Raw genomic sequence first — 23223 nt, 5'->3', positions numbered from 1 at the left:
TCAACCTATAAGACATTAAATCCTCTTACATGAGACAATAATCACATTCTCATTTAATATTACTGGACAATCACCAAGCTATAACATTTACAAGAAAAATGCAAAAGATAAGGTGAACGTCTAGTTGAGGATGAACTTTTTGAGTCTTCAGGGTTAAAATCATGATGAATTTAGAGACAGGTATCAAAATTATATTTTTCCTTTGTACTAAATTTCTGGGAAGTAGAGGGAAACCAAAAGTAAATGCTGTATTTAGGGTAGATAAGAACTGATCATCTTTTATTTCATCAGTGTGAGGTAAAAAATATGACACTAATAGAAATGGAGTGGAAATATTCTTCTAATCTTAGTGTGAAGTCTATCAGAAAATGCAGAATTGACAACAGAATCAAAAGAATACAATAAAAGAGAATCAGAACAAATTAGAATGCTCATACATTGCTGGTAGGTAACGAAATAGGGTACAACTTCTATGGAAAATGTCTGGTAGTTCCTCAAAATGTTACCATATGACCCAACAATTCATTCATTCCTAGATATATGTCCAAGAGAAGTGAAAACATAAAACCCATACATAAATATCTATAGCAGCATTATATGCAACAGCCAAAAGTAGAAACAAACCAAATGTCCATCAATGATGAATGGATAAACAAAATGTGGGATATCCATACAACAAACTATTACTCAAAAATGAAAAATAATGGAGTACTGATACATGTTACAAAATGTATAAGCCTTGAAAACCTTAAGTTCAGTATAAGTCAGACACAATGGCTATATAATGTACGATTTCATTTATATCAAAAATCCAATCTAGGCAAGTTTATAGAGGCAGTTTATAGAGGCAGAACGTAGAATAATAACTGCCTAGGAGTGGAGGTTTGGAGGGAAAAGGGCAGTGGCTAACTAATGGATACAGCATTTCCATTGTGGGTGAGGAAATGTAAAAATGATAGTAATGAGGGAAGCACAACTCTATGACTATTTTAAAACCACTGCCTGGTGGCCCCAACAAAGATATGTCCACATCATAATCCCTGAAACCTGTGAAAGTTACCTTATTTGGGAAAAGAGTTTTGCAAATGTAATTAACTGTCTTGAGATAGGATGATCCTGATTATCTGGGTGGACCCTATCTTCAATAAAAAATTACCTTACAAGAGAGAAGTAGAGGGACACACACACACACACACACACACACACACACACACTCACACACGGGGGGGGGGGGCGGAGCAGGAAGGGAGAAAGAAAGAGAAAGAGAAAGGCAATGTGAAGACAGCCAGAGATTGAAATGATGAAATCAAAGAACGTCAATAGCCCGAGAAACTGAAAGAAACAAGGAGACATTCTCCCCTCTACGTCTCCCAGCATAGTCTGACACCCTGATTTCAGATTTCAGGTCTCCAGAACTTTGAGGTAAGTTTCTGTTGTGGCAATCATAGGAAGCTAATACAGGTATATGAAACATATACCAATAAAGCTATTATTTTAAAAATCACCGTACTGGAGGGGATTATGCTAGGGGAAATGAGTCAGGAAAAAAAAAAGGCAAATACTGAATGATTTCATTGAAATGTGAAACACAAACAAACAGACAAAACTAATCCAAAATGGACACTAGAACTCTGACTTAAGGTTACCGGAGGGGCAAGAGAGGGCTGGAAGCATAGGAGGAAAGGGGTCTAAGGGGCTATAATGGAGGACTATGGGTACTGTGGTGGTGGGCGTGGTGTGGTAACATTTTTCTGAAGAGGTGTGATCCTTTACAGTGCTGTAAACCAACAAAACCTTAGTAAAAAATAATACAATTTATTTTTTTAAAGAATCAACCTAATACTTAAAGCCAAATGATTTGTAGTTTGAGGGAGTGAAGTGACAAATGTATTGATATTGTCAACCTGCACAGAAGAAATTTTAAACAGGATGAAGAGGAAGGTGGGATGATTGACAAACAGACCACAAGCCCATGCATGAGCTAAGGGTTGATGGGACCAGGACCCCATGCCTTCATAAATGCTTTTCTTTCTCTCTAGAGTGCTCCTATTGTTCACCCAGTACACGAATATTCATCCTTGCAGGCTCAACTTAAATGCCACCTCCGCATCTCCTCAGAATTTATCATCCTCACTGCGGAGTTGCCATGCACTTTGTCCCGAAGTTCTTATTTACTTGTTCTACCCTGCTGTGATTATTTGCTTAAGTGACTGCCTTTATCAATAGACTATGAAATTCTTCAGAACAGTGATTATGCCCAACTCACCTGATATCCTAGAGCAATGTCCTTACGTAGGGGAAATTTTTCCCAGTGGACATCTGACAATGTCTGGAGACATTTTTGGTTGTCACACTAGGAGGGATACTACGGCATCTAATAAGTGGAGGCCAGGAACACTATTCAACATGCTGATTCCCAGGACGGTCCCTCACAACAAAGAAATACCTAGCCCCAAATGGCAATATTGCTGAGTATGAGAAAGCTGCCCTGGAACTAAGAATAGAATCTAGCACAGCAGGAGATCATGAAATGTTTATGGGATGCAGGGACAGTACATGGATGATGAATGAACATGGGGGAGGCTTGAGCAGTGGTATGAAAGCGTGGCTGCACAACAGAATCATCTAGACCCCATCCTCAGAAACTGGCTTAAAAAAATACTAATGTATTTTTTCTAGCCAACCCCTAGAAATTGATTTAATTCTTCTGGGCTGGAGCCAAGGCAATCTGTTCTAAGTATGACCAGGTAATTCTAATGTGCAGATAGTATGTGTAAGAAGCAATTCCTGAGGGATGGACTCAGAATAATTTAAAATGCCATCCAGACTTTAGGCAGACACCAAGGAGAGAGACCTGAACATCAAAATTATACAAAACACAGATGATCCCATACTGGCTATAGGTTTCTCCAAATAAAAATGTTAACCATAAAAGAGTAGAGAACTCCATATGAAGGCATACTTCCTCTCAGTGACTGTGGAGAAGGTTGCCCAGGGGAAGGATAACAGGGCTGGTTGGAGAGATTAGTGTCTTCATTAAAAATGAAATTTAGGAAGAAAAGGCAGGGACTAAGCAGATGGGAAAGAAGATACTTTCTGGACATTATTTCACCACCACTCTATATGCTGTTGTTTTTTACCATCCTAAAGGAGAAGACTCATAAACTGTCTACTCTGAACTTCTCATACTTTAATATGCATACAAATCACCTGCTGGGGAATCTTGTTAAAATACAGGCTCTGATAGAGTAGAGCTGAAGCAGGGTCTGGGACTCTGCATTTCTCACATGCTCCTAAGTGATACCAAACTGCTGATTCCTAAATCTAGTTTATAGTCATTATCTTCAGTCACTTTTTCCCTTTACTGACTTTGCATGAAGCAATGTAATCCAAAGTTCTCATTAACTGATAGAGTGAAAAGCACATTACAATTCACTATCAACACTTTCAAACATGCCATTGTTCACTTTATACTATAAACAAAATGATAATGTGTGATATTTTATAAGTAGATAGAGAAAATAATCAGAGGCAAATACTTACATGAAAAGTCTACCTCAAAAAGAACTGGATTAAATAAAATTAGTTGAAAGTAACTTGAAAAGATATATTCATCAAATAAAAACTTACTATGAACTAAAGTTTTCTTTTTTTAAAAAAAGATTTATATATTTATGCACACAAGAACTGGAGTACAGGCCAGAGGCATGGGCAGTGAGAGTATTCACCAGAGACAGAGCGGGGATCAGACAGGCATATCAACTGAAATACACTGCTGAGGGGAGCAGCAGGTGAGTCAGGAGAGGTTCTGCTGCGCCATGTGGGTAGCTCCCTGGCTGGGATAGAACTCGTGCTGCAGTGACAGTGGATAGATTCACAGGTTGTGTCTTTTTTTTTTTTTTTTTTTTTTGAGATTTAACATTTTTTTTTTAATATTAAATTTTATTTTTATATTCCCCCATACAATTGCAAATGCCCCATTCTGACCCCAATCCTTCCCCTCCCGCCCCCCACCCCCCAAAAAGTGTCTCTGGTTGTGTCTTAACCCCTTGTGCCACCAGCGAGGCCCTTAAGTTTTCTATTAAAAAGGAATTAACACTAAAAATATTAATATGGCAGTTCTGATATTGTGATCAAATAAACCCAGTGGATAAGGGTTAATTAAGTCACCAAGGACATCTGAGAAGCAATTAGTAGCCTTGGAAAAGTAATTTTTCAAGTAATATGTAGGAGGTCTGGAGACACAGATTGAGAGAAACACAACTCCAGCAAGGCAATGATGAGTTACATATTTCACTATGAACACACCAAAACATTTTTTAATGGGGAAAAAAGCTAATAATGTTATTATTTTTAGAATCTCACCACTCCACTGCAAACCATTCATTACAACAAAGAAAAGTTTCTCAAAAGATCTAGTTCCTTTGAAATTGTTCAGGTGGCATACATCAACACACACTCCCCTCCAACCACTGCAACAGCCTTCTCAAAAGTCAATCCACCCAGGGCCTCCCTGGTGGCGCAAGGGGTTAAGCACAGCACTATGAAGCTATCTGCAGCCTCTGCAGCACGAGTTCGATCCACTGGCCAGGGAGCTACCCACATGGCACAGCAGACCTTTCCTGACTCGCCCACTGCTTCCCCTCAGCAGTGTATTTCAGTCAGTCTGCCTGTTCTGTTCCCCACTCTGTCTTTGGTGAATCCTCTCACCCCCCCTCCCCTTCTGGCCTGTACCCCAGTAAAAAAAAAAGTCAATCCACCTGTAACCAGGCTTCTCCAAATAAGTAACAATCAGACCATTTAATGGGCAGAACTTTAGCATGCAGCATATTCTAACTTCTGTGTAGTTGCTGTTGGTAGAACTTGTTCTACCTGAGGACCCTAACAGATCATTAGTATTCTTATATGTAAACTGATACCCCTATCTCTCAAATAAGCACAGAGAAACCTTATGGTTTGCATTGCTGCATCAGCCTAATTGCTCTATAACAGGGACTCTGATTTCAGTAGTCTGGGTAGGAGCTTTGGACAGTTATAAAACAAGCAAGCAACCCTGATGATCCTAATGTTCACCTTGGTTAGCAATAAATGCTCTGTGGTTTGTAACAGTGCTTCTCAAATTCCACTGTATCACCAGGGATTTTATTTATTATTCATTTATTTATTTATACAAGCACTGGGTATAGTCAGAAGCACAGGAGGGTGAGAGAATTCACCAGAGCCAGAGCGGGGAACAGAACAGGCAGAATGATTAAGTACACTGCTGAGGGGAGCAGCGGGCACAGCAGGAGAGGTCTGTCGCGCTATGTGGGACCCTCACCAGCGGCCGGGGATCGAACTGGCACTGCAGAAGCTGTGGGCAGCCCAGCGCTCAACCGCTGTGCCACCAGGGAAGGCCCTCACCGGCGATTTTATAAAATTAAAGTATAAATTCTGATTCAGTAGGTTTGGGGTGGGGCCACAGGCCCTGCAAGTCTAATGAATCCCCAGGGAATGGAACATACTCTAAGCAGCAAACACTTAATCAGATGACTCACAAAGGCCGAACATTTGAAGTAGAGAGGGCTGGGTGGGTATTCTGCCCTCCAGCAAATACAAGACTACCTACCCCTTTCTTCTTTTAGAAGAAAGGTTATTTGTTTTTTTTTTAAAGTCAGAAATCCAGACTTTTAAAGGAAATTTCCTGATTAAAGGTTAACTCCGACATAAGCCAACCACGTCCAGTCAATGGTATAGTCACTTTATATGGATTTTTTTCAATGGATCCTCACTAACTACCCCTTAGGATAAGTACTAGAGTCATCTTATTTTATAGACAAGGAAACAAAGGTGCAAAGGGGAGAAGGATTAAGCAGCATGCCTAACATCACCTGTTAATAGCAGAGTAAGGATTCGAATCAGGTTGTACCTCATCACCCAGAGCCCACGGTCCTCACGAGCAGGCCAGATGATACTGGCCTGCTCCTCAGGGTTTTGGCCTGGGATCCTACTGCTCCTCAGGGTTTTGGCCTGGGATCCTACTACTAGCATGGAATTTTTCTTTCTTTCTGTCCTTTGGGTAGTTAATTTGCTCTTTGGTTTTATTTTCAATTTAGAGTGACCAACCATCCCAGTTTGCCAAGAACTGAAAGTTTCCTGGAAAGATGGACATTCAGTGGTTAAAACCAGGACACTCCCAAACAAATTCAGTCACCCTAGTTTTCATCTAAGTATATCCTTTTAAAAATAAACTTATCTAATTCATTGTTGCATTAATATAGAAAATTTTAAGAACACTGTTCACTAAATGAATCCTATGGGAAAATCCACTGTTTTCCTTCAAGAATTAGTATAGTTCAGTCCCCTTCTTTACTATATGACTCACTTTGTGCCCCTTCTGTCCTATTCTATTTTTATTTTTTGTCATTCAGTTTCCTCTTATTACATTAATTTGTGTTGATAACTTGCTCAAATGCTCAGTGGAGAAAAATATGCTGTACATTTTTGTTCTTATTATCTAGAAAATAATTCAGCATAAAATAATTTGATTAAATAGTAGACTGACAACAGACATGAAGTGTTTTGTTTCTGCAGTGTATTCATTAGAGTCTCCAAGGTTAAGTGGTAGCAGAGAACACTTACTCCCCACTTCCTTCACACTTTCCAGTGGAGAAACCTACAATGGGAAAGCATCGAGTCCCACTCCAGCCTCCTCCACTCTCCCCATGGAAACAAGAGTCAGTTACCTGATTGATGAGTGTACAGAAGAAAGAGCATGCACAGCCCAGTGCTTTCCTCAGGGGGAGTCAGCACCCCACTCCTTCCCACCATACCCTGCCCCCAAAGGTACTTCTTTGTTCCTCCACACTACTGATTCTACATGGGCAGGTATCCGCAGATAAGGCTTGAGGTTTCCATCTCTGCCAGTAACCAAATGGATATAAGTTTACTTGGGGGAGCCTCCCCGGTGGCATAGCAGGTTGAGAACAGTGCTGTGAAGCTGTCCACAGCCTCACAGCACGGGTTCGAGTCTCTGCCGGCCAGGGAGCTACCCACATGGCGCAGCAGACCTCTCCTGTCCCGCTGCTCCCCTCAGCAGTGTTTTCAGTCCTTCTGCCTGTTCTGCTCCCTTCTCTGTCTCTGGAGAATTCTCTCACCCTCCCACGCCTCTGGTCTGTACCCCAGTTCTTGTATAAATAAAATAAATCTTTAAAAAAAATAAGTTTGCTTGGGGGCACAGCACAGAGAAACTTGTTTGTCTCCCTGCCTCATATTTCTAGCATAAATAAACAATTGAATATTTATTGCATACAAGGTTTGCATCCTTGTACCATCATACCACTGGAAGTTGCAATACTGAATCATGACAAAATTCCTGAAAATACATGAGAAACTGGGACAGGAAGTTTGCAGGCAGAAACTGAAATAACCACAATGATATACAGCATTTTACAAATTAATTTCTTGGAATGAATGTCCATCACCGAGGTTTGGAAGTTAAAATACTTAGCAAATCTATTCAAATCATTTTCTTCATTCAGTCTAACTTTTCTTTTCCTCTGAAATCAACAAATTGTTTTCTGGATACCCCACTCCAAGAGTATATATTAATTACAACTAAGAATAACATTTTTATAAAAGTACCAGCCCCAACCTTGATCTCATACAAACATGTATAAATAGGGTCATTCTTAGATTTCATGCTTCTGACACTATCTATGACTCATAAACATATCTCAGTATCCTATTCTACTTTAAACTGCAATAATACCTTTATACTGAGAAACTTAGCAAAAAACTATTCACCAAAAACACCTTCTCCAAGCCTCACCTGTTTCTGGTTTCTCTGGAGGGCTGACTTTCAGATGTTGGTCTTCAGATGGGAGGCTTACATTGATGTCATACAGCGGATCATCCAAGAAAGAAGGCCTTCTCAGTCGCCCAATGCCAAGAGTCTTTGACATAAAATAGTCTTCTGTGTCACCAATAACCTCGTCTTTGGAAATCTGCATATCCTTTGCTTCCATGACAAAAGTTTGTGACATGTAATGCCCACTCAAGGCTTTGCTGAGATAATAGCCTCTAGATGTTTTATATTCTGTATTCCCAGGTATATTTACATCTTCTACCTCAGTGCCTTTGACCTCTGTTTCTGACTCATGTAGTAACTCAGAGACGACGGATCTGGAAAGGTGGGGGAATGCGGAGGCCATGTCTTCAATGTCTTTCTTTTCCCTATCTGAGGGAAGTTTAATCATGGATTTTTGTTTCAATGTGCATGCATCCAGGAGATACCTTAACTGTTCCTCAGAGAGAAGTGATGTTGGATCTAACTGATAAAACAAAAGTTTTCATAGTTAGTTGATTAAGTGAACACATATATTTTTGGTGAGCTTCCAGTGATACAATATAAATGCAAACACCAGGAAACCCCTTACGCAAAACACCCAAGTAACAAAATTATTCATTATAAAGTATTCAAAATCACAAGGAAAATGCACAGCATCCCTAGAGAATAAGTAGAATCAATCACACATACTAAAATCCCAGCAAATGCCCCACAACACTGATAGGAATGAATTACCGCACCCAATAAACCACAAACACTGTCCCTACATGTAGAAGTAACTTGAGCTAAAAAAGAGATATTAGAATAGCACCTTAGATTTTATAAGTCTTGTGACATTAAGCAGGAAGTAAGCAACCACATCTTTGATAAATAGCCAAGAATCCTGCCATAATCCCCAGTGGGTGTTTCCCTGTCCCCACCAGTCCTCAGCATGAACCCACTGCTACCCAACTCTTTAACTGAAAATAAAAACAAAAACTCAGGCAAATAGGGCATATTATGCCTGCCCCTGGGGATTCACCAGTCCTATGTCTATCCACAATCGTCAGCAGACAATACTGCTGAAGACAGAAAAGGAAGGGTGAAGTGGTAGCGCATCCTGAGATGTGTAGTTGCTTCAAAGCTACACATGTAGACAGAGGCCAGGGGCATTCCAAGAGCAGTGCATTTTGGGAGAAGGATGTGATCATTCATATTTAATATCTGTTTATAAAGGTTATACTTTTTTTCTTGCAGTAATGTTCTCAGGAAATAAATCAAATGAACGGAGAGATGTTCTACAATAATTCAACTTAATGGCATGCTTCTTGAATTGCAACAATCTCAAAAGGAATGCAGTGACAATACATTGAAACATACTAAAAAAAAAGTCTTCTCTAAAGAATCAACACCTTTCCAGATTTGGAGAGTCCAAGTATATATACTGTCCAAGAAAACACTAACTCCTTTAGAGAGGAGTGACTATCTGAGAACAAGAAGTCCCTGAGGAAATCAAATCATGAATTGCAATGGCTTGAATTTCTAATTCCATAAAGTAAAGCAATGCTGGGCCTCCCTGGTGGCGCAGTGGTTGAATGCTGGGCTGTGAAGCTGTCTGCAGCCTCTGCAGTGCTGGTTCAACCCCTGGCTGCCAGCGAGGGTCCCACATGGCTCGCAGACCTCTCCTGCCGCACCCGCTGCTCCCCTCAGCAGTGTACTTCGTCACTCTGCCTGTTCTGCTCCCTGCTCTGGCTCTGGTGAATTCTCTCACCCTCCTGTGCTTCTGACTGTACACAGTGCTTGTATAAATAAATAAATCTTTTTTTTATTTAAATATTTTATTTTATATAATTCTTACATCTTTTTTCATCTTTGCACATTGTATGCCTTTTCATTTTGGTTATATTCCCCATACAATTGCATCTCCCCCCTTATTTTGACTCTAGTCCATCCTTTCCCTGCCTCTCCCTCCCCCCAGCCCCCATAGTGTGTCTCTGGTATATAGTTGCTTGTTGATTTTGATTTCTACTTTGTATTTATTAGTCTTTCTCCTGGTCTCTTGAGACCCTCCAGTATTTTTCTTTTTCTTTCTGACTTATTTCGCTGAGCATGATCCCTTCTAGCTCCATCCATATTGCTGCAAACTGCATGTGTTTATCTTTTTGGATTGCTGAGTAATATTCCATTGTGTTTATGTACCACATCTTCTTGATCCAGTCATCTATTTTTGGGCATTTGGGTTGTTTCCATAGCTTAGCTATTGTATATAGTGCTGCTATAAACATAGGCATGCTGGTGCCCATTGGAATTGATGTTTCTGTGTCCTTTGGGTAAATACCTAGGAGTGGAATTGCTGGATCATATGGAAGCTCTATGTTTAGTAGGTCCAGAAATCTCCACACAGCTCTCCATAGTGGATGGACGAGTTTGCACTCCCACCAGCAGCACAGGAGAGTTCCTTTTTCTCCACACCCTCGCCAACATTTGTTGTTGCTAGTTTTTTTTAACATGTGCCATTCTCACTGGTGTAAGATGGTATCTCATGGTAGTTTTGATTTGCACTTCCCTGATTACAAGTGATGTTGAACATTTTTTCATATGCCTGTTGGCCATTTGCATTTCCTCTTCAGAGAAGTTTCTTTTTAGCTCTTTTGCCCATTTTTTGACTGGATTATTTTCTTTGTTTTTGTTGAATCTCATCAGCTCTTTGTAGATTTTTGTGATCAGTCCTTTATCACTAGTGTTGTGTGCAAAAATGTTCTCCCAGTCGGTGGGGTTTCTCTTTGTTTTGGTTATTGTCTCTTTTGCTGTGCAGAAGCTCTTTAATTTGATGAAGTACCAGCTGTTTATCTTTGCCTTCACTATCACTGCTTTCAGTGATGTGTCTGTAAAGATGTCTTTGATGTGCATATGTAGTCTTTTACCTATATTTTCTTCTATGTATTTTATGGCTTCAGGTCTTATGTCTAGTTCTTTAATCCATTTTGAGTTGGTTTTTGTGCATGGTGTGAGGTAGTGGTCAAGCTTCATTTTTTTGCATGTAGCGACCCAGTTTTCCCAGCACCATTTATTGAACAAACTTTCTTTGCTCCAGTGCATATTCTTTGCTCCTTTGTCAAATATTAGTTGACCATAAATCTGTGGGTTTATTTATGCATTTTCTATATAATTCCATTGGTCTGTGTGTCTGTTCTTGTTCCAATACCATGCAGTTTTGATGATTATGGCTTTGTAGTATAGTTTGAAGTCTGGGCGTGTGATGCCTCCATTCCCTTCTTTTTTTTTCTGAAGGGCTTTGGCTATTTGGGGTTTTTGGTGATTCCATATGAATTTCATCAATAATTGTTCTATTTCTTTGAAGAATGTCATTGAAATTTTTATTGGAATAGCATTGAATCTGTATATTGCTTTTGGTAGGATGGCCATTTTGATGTTAATTCTTCCAATCCATGAGCAGGGGATGTATTTCCATTTCTTTTGTGTCGTCTTCTATTTCTTTTAACAGTATTTTATAGTTTTCTTTGTATAGGTCCTTTATCTCTTTTGTTAGATTAATTCCCAAGTATTTGATTTTAAATAAATAAATCTTAAAAAAAAAAAGAAAGGTAAAGCAATGCTATTGGCTTTCTCTGAAAGCACACAATAAGAAATTAACCAAATAGGGCCTGCCCTGGTGGCGCAGGCGGTTGAGCGCTGCACTGTGAAGCTGGCCGCAGCCTCTACAGCACCGGTTCAATCCCAGCCAGCCGGCGAGGGTCCCTCATGGCATGGCAGACCTCTCCTGTCTCACCAGCTGCTCCCCTCAGCAGTGTATTTCATCACTCTGCCTGTTCTGTTCCCCGCTCTGTTGCTGGTGAATCCTCTCACCTTCCGGTACATCTGGCCTGCACCCTGATTCTTGTATAAAATAAATAAATAAATCTTTAAAAAAAAAAAAAGAAATTAACCAAATACTCTGCATATAGAAGGCACTGAGATGTGGGAGAGGAGAGCTGTTATTGGAACTAGTTTAATTAACTCCCCACTACTGTGGAGTACCTCTAGTGTAGCTAATAAAAAGTACATAAAGCAAATTTTGTATCATGCTTTTAAAATATATCATGTGCTTAGTAGTTATACTTAATGGCCTTATATTAAAAACTAGTTTCATAGTGACCTTATGACTTTGAGAGCATATATTCCTAATAATTTTTGGGTTTCAAAATTCAGGTAATACACCCTATGGTTAATATACATGTCAAGAAATAGGAGTTGAAATATATATTAACAAATGCTACTTTTAATCACTAGACATGCATTTAATCATTCAGGTATCCAGATGTAGTATTTTATCCCTCATCAGAAACATTCCCTTCACCCTACTATGAAAACCTTGTCAACTAGAAATGGAAGCAGTCTTTATATGTTACTTTTAAATATATATTTTTAATATATGATTATATAAAATAGCTTATAATAAGTAGATAATTCCCTAGGATTTGGAAAGAATCCAGTAAGTGTCAGTTCTACCAAACGTCTTCCTTCACCAAAGACTTATCATATGAAGTTTTCAGACACTAGAAAAAAAAGTTCATACTGGAGCAGGAGGATGAAGGACTATAAAAGGTTGTCTCTGGAGAAAAAAGAGGGGAAAGTAGAAAATGGGTAGATTATCTAATATATCTGGTCACTTCCAAAAAGAATACTGATAGGGTAGATGCTTGTCAACTCTGATGATGTATATTTTGTTAGATACACAAAAAGTTAAAGAAAAAGAAAAACAAAAGCAGTTGTGAACTGTGGAAAAAGTAAAAAGTTACACGGAAAGACAGTAAATGTAGTGATTCAGATAATTAACAGAAATTAAGCAAAATACTCTAGGACCTAAGAGTTATGCAAGAACAGAGTACTACTTGCTTCTGCTGTGAACATTTACATAGTCATCGCATTGTAAATAGCAATGATTGAGATAACCCGTAATCGTGATTTAGCTATTTTGGGAAAATGGGAAGAGAGAGGACATGCTTAGATAACAGTTAAAGCCTTAGCTATCTTTATGGAAGTCAATATATAACCGATAGAATAATTTATAGCCTCATAAATGATATAAAACTGGTCAATTAAGAAAGCAAGTTTTTTTTATTAAATTTATTTACACATCTATATTTTACATTGTTGTTCATTTTTGCACGTTTGATTTCTCCTCTCAGGTTCACTTATAGGAGAAATAGATGGGAACCAAACAACGGATCAGGGAAAAAAACAAAAGCAAAAACAAAATAGCAGGCAAACTATAAATCAGAGACATTCAGCAGGGGAGAGGGTGAGGGATCAAAAGAGGGGAGCGAAGAGCAGAGAAAGCAAGTTATTAAGAAATACTCTAGAGCTGAACAGTAGGCGAAAATGCCTAAAGGAATTAAAAGTTTTTGACCCTGAAGAGCAAAGCTAAGGGATGGGGAAATCATGGGGCAAGCAGCTGCCGTTTTTGTTTAAAATAACTTTTTCTTTAATTATTTTATTACTAAAATTAAAGTTGACTAACAATAAAAATATTATTTCTAATTTTCGAATTTCTAAATAAATTTTTTTTTAAAAAATCTGAAATATTACAACGGAATTCCTAACTGAGTATGTCTTTGGGCATCAGCAGCAGATCCAGGTGTCATGCAGTCCAAAGCCTACATAATCTTAGAGCAGAGGAAGAGCATTCATTAAGAAAAAAACATAAAATAAGGTGCAAAAGTGAGTTTCCTTTTCTTAGAATGTGAAAAAGTTCACAACAAATTACTGGAGCCTTGAAGAGTCAAGTCCATCTCTTACAAGAGCTCTTTGGGTCACTCACCGGACATGGTTAAACAGAAAATGTTTCCTTAAAAAACTAACCCTTGGACTTTGACAGCAGACAGGAGAGGGGGAGGGAAGGGTGAGAACGAAGTAGGGAGGGGGCCCACAGCACTCTGGTGGTGAACTATGGGTGCTTTGGTGAAAGAGGGGGAGGGTCCTACACTTCTAAAATGCAAACCATGATGTAGACCAATGTTAACTCAATAAAAATTTAAAAATGTATTTCCTGATTGCAACCTAGCTTCTCCTCACCGCTCAAAGCTCATACAAGTGAGGGGTCTTTAAGCTTAAATTTCACAGGTTTCATTATAAATCTGCTGTCAGTACCCCAAGATAAAGCACAACACGTTTGGGTGTATGTCTACACAGAAAGAAACTCAACTATTACACAATCACCCTGAACCTCTGGGGGAGGCACCAGATGGGAAAGAAAACAGAGAAGACTAGAGCTTGGACTTTTGTCTGAGCGCTAAACACATCACCTAAAGAACTAATATCTTTCAGCTACGAAATGAGGAACTAAAGATGGTGAACTCTAGATTAAAATGTAGGTCTAAAGTTGTTTATAATGAATAACTACTCTAAAATAGAAATAAGTATAATGAACTGTTCCATTAAAATTAAAGGGTAGCCTGGGAAGAATTTACAAAAACAAGGTAATGCAAAAAGAAAACTTCTATTTCTATAACTTCTTCACTATTTCTGAGCTCATGAAATAACTATAAATTCTCTGGTCTCATTTCTCCCAAAGAGGAAATGCAAATGGCCAACAGGCATATGAAAAAATGGTTCACCATCCCTATCATCAGGAAAATGCAAATCAAAACCACAATGAGATACCACCTTACACCAGTAAGAATGGCACATATCAAAAAAACTAGCAACAACAAATGTTGGCGAGGGTATGGTGGAAGTGCATTGCTGGTGGGAGTGCAACCTGGTCCGACCACTGTGGAAAGCTGTCTGGAGGTTCCTCAACCTGCTAAAAATGGAGCTACCATACGACCCGGCAATTCCACTCCTAGGGATCTACCCAAAGGACACAAAAACATTGATTCAAAAGAACACCTGTACCCCTACGTTTACTGCAGCACTATTTACAAGAGGCAAAACCTGGAAACAACCCAAATGCCCAAAAACAGATGACTGGATCAAGAAGATGTGGTATATATACACAATGGAATATTATTCAGCAATCAAAAAAGATAAACTCATGCCATTTGCAGCAACGTAGTTGGAGCTAGAAGGAATTATGCTCAGTGAAATGAGTCAGAAGGAGAAAGAAAAATATTGGATAGTTTCACCTATAGCAGGAATATAGGGGAACCCAATAAGACATCAGTGTAAAAAAATAATAACAGTACAAAACACAATGGAGTAAAAACGGACAATTATAAATCAGAGACATCCTGCAGGGGAGGAGGAGGGAGAGAGATCAGAGGGATGGAGGAAGGAGCACAGGGGACTGAGGTGATGGTGCACGGGTGCACTGGTGAAGGAAACTCTATGGGGACTACACCTGAGGGGGTGGGAGGGAAGCAAATATTGTTTAAAAATGAACAATGATGTAAAAAATAAAAAAAAAAAGTAAAAAAGCAAAAAAAATAAATTCTCTGGTCTCAAAATATTATAAATAAAAGCAAACCAAATATATTAAGCTCTCAAAGTAAGCTAATTTAATTAGATTGTTTCTGGGTGGCAATACAGATTGGAATACTCAACATGAGCCATCTTTCTCATGTTTTGATTCATGGCAGAGCCTTGTCCACAGGTAAATCACTGTTGTGGGAATCAAGTGAGTTAAGGTTGCTGGGTGCTGTGCAAATAGCTATGCACTACTAAGTTATTTACAAATGCTGAACTGAACTAAACTGGGACTCTGTCACAAACATTCCTAAGGGCCCCTGACAGTTAAGTGACACTAACCCACAGCCTTCATCTAAACTGCTCTGAAATGCCTGAGCTAATGCGCTTCATCCCTGAAGGACTCACTGTGCAAGCACAGTCAAGTAACCATCTGTTCAACCACTCCCCTCAAAGTATTCCTCTTTCACGCCAGGTCTAATATTTCAGGATTCATAAACAAATCATTCATGCTGTTCCTGCCCTTCATAAAATTCATCATAGTGAATCCCAGTCTTCATTTTTCTAGACAAGAGCCCAATCTATTTTCTCTCCTTCTATGAAAGCTCGTCTCTTCCCATCTTCATTTCAGTAGCTCTTTCATGGACCTTCTTTCTTGTTTTAGCCAAAAAAACCACACATTGCAAGTCATAAAATGAATGTATTAGATTTTTCTCATCAGGAAAAGAATCTAGTATACTTGTGGTGTTAGTTCTCGTGCATCTTGCTGGTCTTGTTGACCCAGTAGGTGATGGCTTACAGAATAGTAATAATAACTAGCATTTATTAAGAACATACTCTGGCTGGACATTACACATAAAACATATAACCATTCCTTCAATCTTCACAACAAAACATTTCATGAGGCAGACAATATTATTATTCCTACTTCACAGATGAAGAAACAGACACTAGGAAATAAACAGGTCATGTAGCCACAAAGTGACAGACCTGGAATTTGAATCCAAGTAGTTCAGGTCCAGAGTCTTTGTGCCCAACCACTGGCCTACATGCCTCTCCCTGCAGATGAGCTCTCCCTCGACCATTTTCCCAGTATCCCTTTTCCAACTGACATTCATGTTTCCACTCATTCTTTCGGATACAAAAATTCTTTCTGAAAAGTAGAAACTTCGGATTATATTACTGAGACTTAGTGTCTTACACAAACTTACATAGTGACCGCCCTTTCAGATCATTAAAAAACAAACAAAAAAACCCAGCTCCATTCCCAGGGTACCCACTGTTTACATTTCTCCACCTAGATAAACGTCAGTATGGTGAGGAGCTAAATCAGAGGAGGAACGCAACTTATAATTGCCGGAGAGGGAACACTGACTATGAATTACCTCACCCTCATCCTGCCTCTCCTCTTATGCTATGTATTCCAGTTTCCCCAGTCATAAAAATCTCGTTATTTGGGCGGTGGATTTGTTGACAAAGCAATTGAGATTATGTCTTTGAGGCAGATAACCAAAGTCCACCATTATAAGCTAGCAGAGACAATCTTGTCTTTTGATGTAAACTAATGTCCCATGTTGGGTTGTTTTTCTCCACAAGTACTGAGATCCTAAAGACACACCCTATAATGCCAATATGGCTGTCACAAGGGAGAAAAGGATGGAAAGCCAGATACGCAAAATGGTTAACAACGTATAGTTTTCAACGATATCAAGTTCTACTTCAAAAAACAGAACTAGAAAACATTCCACTTTTGCTTAATTACCAAGATGTAAGTTCACAATTCTGTTGCAGTCACATCTGGCAACATACAAGAAGTAGTTTATTTTAGTCAAGTTTCTGGGCAGTAGGAAACAGAAATAGTCATCTCAAAGGGGAAAAAAGAGGCAGTACTGAAGGTGATGGTTGTTGTAAAAAGTAATCTCGAAGGTACCAACAAGCAGATAATGAAGTATACACAGGTCTCCTGTGGTCTGGAGGTGAGAGCCACCAGGAACCAAAGTCAAGTATTTTGTCATTCTCTCACTGGGTCTCTGTGGTTTCTTAACTCATTGCTCGTCTGATGCACTTTCCTCTCTGCAAATGAACTTTTTCTGCTTATTAGTGGTCTCTACTCTCTCATAATCTCAGCTTGCCTCTGTAGCTTGAACTAGCTCTGGTCTTCACTCAACATGACCTTAACAGTCTGGCATCAACCAATGACTGACAAGGGTCTGTCTCTATGGCCATTAACTCAAACCGTGAAGCAAGACAACCTGGTTGTCTTGATAACGGACCAGATAATGGACTGACAATATCAGTTTCAAAAGTTTAGTTCAATCAACTAAGGTGAGAGGCACATGGCATGAACATGGCCACCCAAGCCCATGCTATTATCATGCAGGTAAGGGAGATTTCCCAAAGAAGAAGACAGGAGCAGAGAGCAGGGACACCCAAAATAAATGTATCACACTGTAAGCTATCATTGGTATAAAGTAAACAGCCATCAGAATAGACCTGACACTAATAAAGTTCTATAGCCAACCAAAAAATTAGCAATCAAGGTGTTTCCAAACTTCATCCATCTGATTCAATGAGTATTCAATTGATAGTTGAGGTTTTTTAAAAAGCAGAACCACTCTCCAGAAAATATTCATTTGTGGATAGAACGATTAGTTGGACTATAGTATATCAAGTCAACATGCTCCCAATAGGCTCATAGAGACTCAATAGGTCTGTGTCACTTTGTTGTGGCTCTTTGGGATTAAACAAGTCTAAAAATCATGGGAGTGGGCCTCCCTGGTGGCTCAAGAGGTTAAGCACAGCACTATGAAGCTATCTGCATCCTCTACAGGCCAACCAGGGAGGTGATGCACATAGCACAGCAGACCTCTCCTGTCTCGCCCTCTGCTCCCTTCAGTCAGTCTGGCTGTTCTGTTTCCCACTCTGTCTGGTGAATCCTCTCACCCACCCCCACCCCCATATCTCTGGCCTGTATCCCAGTTCTTGTATGCATAAAAAATAAATTTTAACAAATAAATAAAAATAAAAATAACAATCATGGGAGGCAGAGTGAGTAGTGTTCATTTTAATGTCTGCATCAACGGTGCTAGGAAAATGGGCTTATTTCTCCTTCCCCTCCTATTCCTTCACTCCCTAGTCTATTCTTCCACCTTCCTCTCTTACAATGAGGTTATCCCAATAATCTAAAGGCAAGTCTGACAGGTACAATGTACTTAGGAGGCCACACCAGGGACAGAGAGTTCTGGAAGCCAGGTAGGTCATATTTTTAACCAGTATAGTCAGAGGTTGTCTGACCAGAGAAGAAACTCTAGTTAAAAGGGGAGCAAAGGTCATTTTCAGAGAAACGCTGTAAAACATTAGGTGTGAGGGTTGAGACAAGGTTAAAGTGAGTCAGACCCCAGATCAGAAGCCTGGAGGATCTGCAGAAAGAAATAATGTCGGATATGAAGTAGGTCAAGGCATGTGGCCCCTGAATTGGTGAATATTGTGGTAGTGTTAGAAGCCCACTTTTATATGGGGCTTGGCATATCCAAGGGACCATGTAGAACCAGGTACCAACCTTGCCCAGGCCACTGATCTCTGAACAGCTGAGGCAGGGCCTAGAAGGTTTGCCTGATGAGAAACTGCTGTGCCCCTGAATTTTCTGTGGTGGCTCCTCCAAGTTCAGGTGGTCTCCACAACATAAGGAACCAAACTCTGTTTCCACCTACCAGGCCAGTGGGGTAGAGTGCAGCAGGAGTCCAGTGCACACGGAAAGAGCGGACGTGGAGGAGAGGGGCCAGAAGGAAAAGGTGGGATTCTCAATTCCTACAATTTGAAAAGGGGCTGGAAATCAGTTTTACTTGTTGACACAGTCAAAACGGTATAAATATGCTTATAGGAGAGCTAGGCTGACTTTACTACTTTGATTTTTTGTAGGAAAATTGGTGAAAAGCACTTCCAATTCTTCCATTTTGTGGGAAAATTATCATTTGAAGTTTGCCAGAAGTTGTTTTTATCCAGCAGTAGAGACAGCAAATCCACTTGGATCAGATTTCCTTGTTCTGAGCAAGTTGCTGGAATGGCCTGTTTGTCACACATCTATCATTTTCTCCCCAGAAACAGGCGTGGATTCCAGCTCTGTGGCTGGAAGGAGCACCACACACTCCAAGCAAATGAGATGGAAATGAGATGAGCAAGTCTGTATATACAGTAGTTTTTCTGGTTACAGGGTATTGGGCACCCCCCCACACACACATATACACACATTCCCTAGGGAAATATATATATATACACATATATATGTGTGTATATATATATAATATATATACACACACACAGTCATACATTGATACATTTTCAAATATACATATGACATCTTAATTTCAGATCAACTTATATATCATGTCAGAGCAACTAACCACTGCTATGCTAGACTGCCAGTTTACTGGATAGTAACAGTTATGAAAATAGTTTGCATGGCCTTCACTCCTCAGTTTGAAAGTTCTATTTTTACTTTGTTGCGATAAACTGGGGCAAGGGAGGGCATAATGAGGTCAGAAGTAAAGAATGCTGTTAGCTATTTAAATGCCTTAACCTGGGCCAGGCCCCAAATCAATCCTCCCCGTTTTGTAGATCAGCTGGAAGATGAGTCAGCTGGAGAAATTTGGTATAATCAAAACCTGGAGAACCTCTGTGTAAAGAGAAGGCTGCCTCACTAGATCATCTCAACTTCAGCTGAAGAGAAGATGACCTGAGAACTCTGTCCCTAGCATCTTCAACACACATTTTCTGGGCTGGCCTGGAGGCAGTGGTGGCGTGGTCACTATACTGCTGTGGTGCAGGAGGGGCTCGCTGAAGGCCAGGTCAGGGGAGTATAGCCAACAGATGTTAGGGAAGATAACCATTCATACCCAGTCCAGAGGGGGAGAGAGGAGGCCATCTACAGAGCTAAAATAGGATGGAGCTCTGGCATGGCCTAGAAAGTAGTACCTGGCCCCACACAGTCTGTCAATGGATTACACAAGGCCTCCAGATTTTGACCACAAGAACTTCTGCTTTCCAGAGACATGGGCTGGCCCTCCATGTGTTATCCATGCCATGTTCTGAGCACAATTATTCTGTCTTCATTGTGAAAAGCAGCTCACTCTTGTTGCATTACCTGGTCCCCTCTCCCCATTCAAAGAAAGCACTCAGTTGGACCCCACCCACAGAAGAAAGACCACTCAGAGAGAGGTGCTCAACCCTAAGAACTGGAAAGGGAAACAGTATTTCCTTGAGTGGCCACAAAGTTCCCTGACAACACAAATCAGCCCAGGAGCCAAACTGCACTAACATTAAAATGCTCCAACACAACCAAATTCAGTTGAATCATCACCCAGCTCTGCACGGCTGCCTGCTGCCAAGCTCAACGGATCTAACAGGGTTTTCTTCCCACAGCTGTGGATCTGTTATCACTATTAATTCTCCAACTTCATGCCACCCACAGGTACATTATGCCTCCTTGCCTCCCACCCAGGACTTCTGTTGCTGCTGAGCAGTAAATTGCTAATGAGGAATGATGGTGAGCTGGTCAGTTCTAGGGTCATGCAAACTAGAAGTACAAGTTCATCCTTAGGGCAGACTTTCAGTAAGGAGGCGAGAAGCCAGTAAATAAAATCCTTTCCCTCCTCTCCCTTGAAGAATTGCCCTGAAATTTCATCACCCACATGGAATCTCTCTGAAGGTCTTCCGCAAGGTCAAGCAATCATTTATACTTGCTGGCAAGCAATCACCAGATCAATATTATATCTCTCATATTTGTTCTCCCTTTATTTCACTCCCCTTTCCCCCCACTACTGCTTCTCTTGTGTTGCTTTCAGCAATTAAGCAGTAGCTTTTGCCGCAGAATCTGCAATTCACACTAAGACAGTCACAGTAAGGAGCAACTTCCAAATCCTAATAGGGCTCTGGAAGTGGCAACTTGAGCTGAATGGGGTGGGCACAGAGGCACAGGAGCAACAGCTCCACTCTAGCCTCTATGAACTTGTCAAAGTCTCACAAGGTGGTATGGGCTGGGTGCAGGGGCTGCAGAGCTATGGCAAGTAGTGTACAGACCACAGAAAGCAGTGATTCTAGCACCAGCAAGCACAGGGCGGATTCACTACTGATTTGGGCAGATGGATAAAGAAGAGTCCCGGAGCCCTTGGATTTTACAGGTCTTTTTTTTTTTTTTTTTAAGATTTATTTATTTATGCAGACAAGAGCTGGGGGACAGACCAGAGATACAGGGGGTGAGAGGACCCACCAGAGACAGAGTGGGGAACAGAACAGGCAGACTGACTGAAATACACTGCTGAGGGGAGCAGCGGGTGAGACAGGAGAGGTCTGCCTCGGCCTCGCCATGTGGGTTTTTCCCTGGCTGGCCGGGGATAGAACTCGTGCTGTAGAGGCTGTGAACTGCTTCATAGTGTGGTGCTTAACCCCTTGCGCCACCAGGGAGGCCCCAGGATTTTACAGGCTTTAGTGCTCCCTCAGGGAACCAGATACACAGGCACACACCAGGCAGGGAGGCTGGTATGCAAGGGGGTAGGCAGAGAGTCCGAGAGGCAGGGAGGCAATCAAGCCTCCCATCACCCCACCCCTTCCCCCAATGAAACTTTATGCTTTCTCTGGGCTCTATCTGGTGTTCTCTCTCAGGGTCATCTTGTGGCCTCGCATCTTCTGTAGCTGGATCTCCTCCCTTGTAGCCGTTCTCTATCTCTGAGTGACAAAGCCCTTATATCCCTGGCCTCCAGGTTCAGGTGTGCACACATATGCCTGCCCACACCCATGCTGCATGTGTACATGTGCCCCACAGCCATACTCCCAAGCATCTTTTTTTTTTTTTTTTTAAGATTTATTTATTTATTTATACAAGCACTGGGTACAGTCAGAAGCGCGGGAGGGCAAGAGAATTCACCAGGGTCAGAGTGGAGAGCAGAGCAGGCAGACTGAGGAAGCACACTGCTGAGGGGAGCAGCTGGCACAGCAGGAGAGGTCTACGTGCCATGTGGGACCCTCACCCAGTGGCCGGGGATCGAACTGGCGCTGCAGAGGCTACGGGCAGCTTCACAACCCAGTGCTCAACCACTGCGCCACCGGGGAGGCCCTCCCAAGTACCTTCTGCATTAACCTGATCAAGGCTGCGGGTGATAGCCACAGAGCCAGTGGAGTAAAAAGCCTGACTAATTCACTTACCCTACAGTAATGCTTCAGGATCCTTGGGGCCCATTGTTTAATAGCTGGTTCCTACTGACGCAACTGGATGGGAGCAGAGCACTCTCCAAGGGAGAGGATCAAAGGAAAAAATCCTTTGGAGGTGCAGGAGATTTGCTCAGGGCAGCCAGAGGCAGCATAGCTGGAAGGAAAATAGGAATTGTGGCCAAGGAGAGAAAGCCAAGGTCATCCTGAGGTGCAAGTGTTAAGAGTAAAGAGCAAAGGAAAGACAGTACAAGGTATAAAAGAGGCCACAGCAAGGTATTCAGTATTGAAGCGCCTCCACTGCAAAGACAGGAGGCCCCCTTCCTGCTAGGTGGGCAGAATGCAAACGAGGCCTGAGCCTAAAGAAAGTTAAGCAGGAGCAGACTCTTAACACATTGGCAGCCACTGGAGGATCAAAATAAGAAGCTAGGAGAACCATGCAAACATCGTAGATGTGCCTCCAGCATCCTTTTTCCTGTTGCTGTCCCACAGCTGTTCATATTCTATTTAGGAAAGTTCCCCAGTTGAGTGTTCCTTAGGCTTCTATACTATATTTGTTGGGAGGAGGGCATCTCCAGAAGAGAGAAAACACCCTTAACAGCATAGAGGAGAAGGAGACTGACATTTCTAAATTTAATTCCTAGCTTTCTCACTGCCCAGGCAAATTACTTAACCTCTCAAAGCCTCAAATTTCTAATCTATAAAATAGAAACAGTATCAACAGACTCCTAACTAGTTGTAAGGATATCAGCAACTGACAACTTGCTGACAACTGAAACTCAATAAGCATGAGATACATGTGTGAAGCT

General features: G+C 41.0%; 1 protein-coding gene across 1 annotated transcript in view; it reads right to left on the bottom strand.

The window, feature by feature from the left end:
* The window catches only part of FSIP1 (fibrous sheath interacting protein 1), a 205938-nt gene that overhangs the window by 1577 nt on the left and 181138 nt on the right, over nt 1-23223 (bottom strand). Inside the window, exon 10 of the mRNA XM_037504133.2 lies at nt 7811-8312. Coding sequence (XP_037360030.2) covers nt 7811-8312 — 502 coding nt within the window. The remainder of the gene's footprint in view (nt 1-7810; nt 8313-23223) is intronic.

The sequence above is a fragment of the Talpa occidentalis genome, unplaced genomic scaffold (genome assembly GCF_014898055.3).
Source record: "Talpa occidentalis isolate TD23 unplaced genomic scaffold, MPIMG_talOcc4v2.1 talOcc4.11, whole genome shotgun sequence".
Lineage (NCBI taxonomy): Eukaryota > Metazoa > Chordata > Mammalia > Eulipotyphla > Talpidae > Talpa > Talpa occidentalis.
This window is presented reverse-complemented; position numbering and strand designations above follow the sequence as displayed.